Source organism: Elephas maximus, chromosome 1 (assembly GCF_024166365.1).
Source record: "Elephas maximus indicus isolate mEleMax1 chromosome 1, mEleMax1 primary haplotype, whole genome shotgun sequence".
Lineage (NCBI taxonomy): Eukaryota > Metazoa > Chordata > Mammalia > Proboscidea > Elephantidae > Elephas > Elephas maximus.
The window spans coordinates 87,743,037-87,747,884 of NC_064819.1; the positions used below are offsets into that span (position 1 = coordinate 87,743,037).

The 4,848-nt window shown below is 37.3% G+C and overlaps 1 protein-coding gene across 1 annotated transcript; it reads left to right on the forward strand.

Annotated features, from left to right (window-relative positions):
• The first annotated feature begins 1,276 nt into the window (after window positions 1-1,276).
• LOC126064304 (olfactory receptor 10C1-like) lies at window positions 1,277-2,236 on the forward strand. The gene has a single exon (XM_049863235.1). The coding sequence runs from the start codon at window positions 1,277-1,279 to the stop codon at window positions 2,234-2,236; it is 960 nt and encodes a 319-aa protein (XP_049719192.1).
• The last annotated feature ends 2,612 nt before the right edge of the window (window positions 2,237-4,848 follow it).

Genomic DNA, 4,848 nt, shown 5'->3' on the forward strand with positions numbered 1-4,848 from the left:
TTCTTTCCATGCACCTCTGAGTGAGTTTGAACCACCAATTCTTCAGTAAGTATCCAAGTGCTTAACCATTTGCACCACCCAGGGACACCCACATCCATGATAAAAACACACTGAACAGTATGTGTAATTGACTAGCATGGGGGCAGGAAGGGCCAGAATCAGGAAGGGTTTCAAAAAAGCAGATGAAACTATGCTTGAACTTGAATGTAGATATGCAGTTCACTAGGTGGACAATCAGGGAAGGAAATTTCAAGCCCCCATGGGCAAATGACCACAAAGAAAAGGAATAAGTATGAGCAAGACATGTAAGAAAAGATGCAAGTAGTTTGCTATGAGTGTAACATGGGATCCATTTGGGTAAGGGGTGAAATAAAAATTTCTATCCCTAATTAGTGACCTGATTCAGAGATTTTTTTATAATCACATCAAGAAATTTGAACTTCAACTGCAGATAATCATAATTTTCAATTAGTAAAGAACACTCTCAGAGAAAGGATGGAGGACGAGAAATATTGAAGGTAAAGAAATTAGTTATAGTGATGAAATTTTCTCAGTAGTTCCGTACAAACATGATATGAGTGTCTGTAACACAGTCTTCACATGGGTGCCCCTCCTTGTCGTTCATTTTTCAGCTCATGGGTCTCATCATTAAGAGCCCTATTGGACCACTCAGTCATTTAGCACGTACCCTACTTTAAATTCTATGCATTGCAACACTTTTTTATTTATTAAATGATGATTTAATTTCTGTTTTCCTTCACTAAAATATAAGCTCCATGTCAGGAGAGATGTTGATTTTGGCTCATTGCTGAATTCCAGGATGGAAAGCAGTAACTGCCAAACAGCCTGTGTCCAATAAATACCTGTTGAATGAATGAGTGAAGAAAGAAATAAAATCAGTGTCAAAACAGGGATAGATATGAGAGATATCAGAAGACACTTATTTTGTAGTATTTCATGATTGATTTAAGGAGGGGATGAAGTGAGAATTGGCCTAGAATCATTTCTTTCTTTTTTTTTTTTTCATTTTATGCTTTTGTGACTAAGTATGTTTTGGACATATGTACTGAGATAGTGAGGACAGAAGAGGATTGGGTTTGAAACTGCATGAGGATGGGTGCAATTTCAGAACTTCTGAATTTTAAAATTGCTGGTAAGGAATTGTGAATCTTATTGACTCTCTGACTGATCAGAGCTCTTTAAAAGTAATATAACAATTTGCCTCCCTCATCTGAAGGTATCCTCCTGATGACTTTGTCTTTCTCTTTTCCAGGTCATGAACCTCAATTGCTCCTTGTGGCAGGACAAAGTCATGACTGTCAAATGCTTTGCATTTACTAAATTCTCTGGGGTCACTGAACAATGTTTCCTCCTGTTTTCCCTTATCCTACTCATGTTCTTAGTATCACTGACAGGAAATGCCCTCATAGCCCTCGCCATCTGGACCAACCCAGTCCTCCACACGCCTATGTACTTCTTTCTGGCCAATTTGTCCCTCTTGGAGATTGGCTACACTTGCTCTGTCATACCCAAGATGCTGCAAAATCTGATAAGTGATGCTCGAGGGATCTCTCGGGAGGGTTGTGCCACACAGATGTTTTACTTTTCGTTATTTGGTATCAGCGAATGCTGGCTTTTGGCAGCCATGGCCTTCGATCGCTATATGGCCATATGTTCCCCACTCCACTATGCAACACGAATGAGCCGTGGGGTGTGTGCCCATTTGGCAGTGGTTTCTTGGGGGGTGGGATGCATGGTCAGCCTGGGCCAGACCTACTATATTTTCTCCTTGGACTTCTGTGGTCCCTGTGAGATAGACCACTTCTTCTGTGACCTCCCACCTATCCTGGCACTTGCTTGTGGGGATACATCCCATAATGAGGCTGCAGTCTTTGTTGTGGCCACCCTTTGCATTTCCAGCCCATTTTTACTGATCATTGCTTCCTACGGCAGAATTCTTGCTGCCGTGCTGGTCATGCCTTCATCTGAAGGCCGCCGTAAAGCCCTTTCCACCTGTTCTTCCCACCTACTGGTAGTAACACTATTCTATGGCTCAGGGTCCGTTACCTACCTAAGACCTAAAGCTAGCCATTCACCAGGAGTGGACAAACTCCTAGCCCTTTTCTATACAGTGGTGACATCTATGCTTAACCCCATCATCTATAGTTTACGGAACAAGGAAGTCAAGGCCGCTCTCCAGAGAACTCTGGGCAAGAAAAAGGTTTTGACTCGTTGATAGGTATGTGAGGATCATGCAAATCTGCTCTTCGGAAAGGATGCACACACAACCCAAGAGTAAATAAATAAGGTAACAAAATACTGTGCACTCTTTTACCTGTCTTGTAAGGAACTTCTTTAATAACAGTAATTGTAATTTTGGAGACATCTCTGTACTCATAACTAAAGTTCTGATTGTTTAATTCTGAAAGGAAGTTCAATACTGGAAAATTTTAAACATGAGTTTAACACTAGTCAGGCTTCCCAAAATATTTTATTCTAGGTGCAGAGCATAAATTACCAAGTTATATCTCAGAAGGTTGGAAGATTATCACTGGACACTATAGGCATTGTCTTACCCCTGAGGGACCCTTCTGACTTTGACCTGGTGACAAGAGGACATGTTTACCCCTTTATCTATCCCACATTACTTTCAGTTTCCTAATAACTGCATTAAGTGCACTATATCTTTCAATAAAAAATGGTTCTAGTTGTTTCCTCATCTTTAGTTATTGGTTTTGTCCTGATGGCACAGTGTTTAAGCATTCAGTTGCTAACCAAAAAGTCAGTGGTTTGAGTTTACCAGCCACTCCTTGGAAGCTGTATGGGGCAGTTGTAATGTCTTCTTTAGGTTTGCTGTGAATCAGAATTGACTTGACAGTAGTAGAATGGGTTAGGTATTAGTACATCATATAGAGTCAAAAATGTCTTTTTGTGAGTATGGAAACCACAAAAGCATGCAAAAAAAAGCAAACTTATGTTTTAGAAGTATTTGTTACAGAATATTAAAGGAAAAATGTAGGGAATTTTAATCAAGAGTTACTATGGTGAAAGTGTTTTAAGAAAGATAAATAATATTAATATTCAAGGATGGAAGAAGAAAACTGGACTAAAATACATAAATAATTTTCAAAATTTTATGTAATTAAAAAATATTATATATGTACAAATGAATCCCAAATGAATATATTTGGAGATCATCCAAAGACTTGTTCCTAAGAGAAATGAACATGGTTACAAGGCAGTTCAGTAAGTATAAGTACCTATAAGGAGTGTCTGGGTAGTACAAATAGCTAACACATTCAGTTTGGACCTTAACGGGTGGAGGTTTGGGTACAACCAGAGGCACCCTGGAAGAAACACCTGGTGATCTACATTGGAAACATCAGGCATAAAAAACTTCTCAGAGCATAGTTCTACTCTGGCACACATGGGTTCAAAATGAGTTGGCATCAACTTGATGGCAACTGCTTAAAAAAAGAACCCACTGCCGTTGAGTTAATTCCACCTCATAGCAACCCTATAGGACAGAGTAGAACTGCCCTGCAGAGTTTCCAAGAAGTGCCTGGCAGATTCAAACTACCGACCTTTTGGTTAGCAGCTGTAGCACTTAACCACTATGCCACCAGGGTTTCCAACTGCTTAGGGACCTATAAAGGCATTGCCTTGGATTTGAACATCCGGTTCTCAGAGAGATACTGTGTTAACACGTGGTCTGTGGAAGATTATTAACTACACATACAATAGATCTAAAATATGACAGAGTAGAGTACTGTGACTACTGCCATGATTTAACTTAAGGCTATCCCCAAAGAAAGCAATTCAATCTTCGCTTAGAGTGTGATATTTCTAGTTAGGATATTTCTAACAGGTGACAGTAGTGATGCTCACTAATGACCAAGGCATGTGTTTTGCCTAATATCACTACCTTGCTACAAACAGTCCAATTTATTCATTTGAAAGTAATACTTTTAGAGTTCTATTTACAGGCATATAGAATATTAACAATGGAAACAACTTAAACATACAAAAATATCTGACTGGTTAACAATTATGTTACAGTTATAAGCAAGAATTATTGTAGGCATTAGAGATGATAATTTATAAGTATCTGTATAAATCTATTAATACATGAACTATTTATTAAGTATTAAATTAAGTTAAAAATTTGTAGAGTATGAACCATTTTTATTTTTTAAGAAGTTTATAAATAACTTTGAAAGGATCTAAATGAAATATTAGCAGTAATTTCTCCAGGCAGATATGTTGTCAGTGAATTCTTATCTCTGCTTCTAAGGTATCGACAATAAATATGCAGTGGTTAAGCATTTGGCTGTTAACCAAAATGTCAGCAGTTCAAATCTACCAGCTGCTCCTTGGAAACTCTATGGAGCAGTTCTATTCTGCCCTATAGGGTCACTATGTGTCAAAATTGACTCAGAGGCAATGGATTTTTTGGTTTATGTGTGATAAAAAAAAAAAAATTACAAATGGTAAAATACCTAATTGTGGACATTTTTTCCTTAAAATGAATATAATGCATATTTTGGAGATTACTTGTAAAATACATAAAGAATAAATAAATTTGTATAACCAACTGACATCCATTGGAAATAATCGATTTATTTTACTTTACCATTTTCTTTCTGCTCACCACATTTATAGTTATTTCTCACTACAGATAGTGTTACCAAAAAAGATATTATTTTGAAAATAGTTGAATGTAAAAACACCCAAAATGTACATTTTAGAACATTTTAAGGTTTTATGTATCTATATTATCATTCATAGTCTCAAAGAACCAACCCTAAATTATTTACTAATTACTAAGGAAAAAAATTAAATAACTTG

Coding starts and splice junctions, on each gene's coding strand:
- LOC126064304 (XM_049863235.1), top strand. CDS start 1,277: ATGAACCTCAATTGCTCCTTGTGGCAGGACAAAGTCATGACTGTCAAA.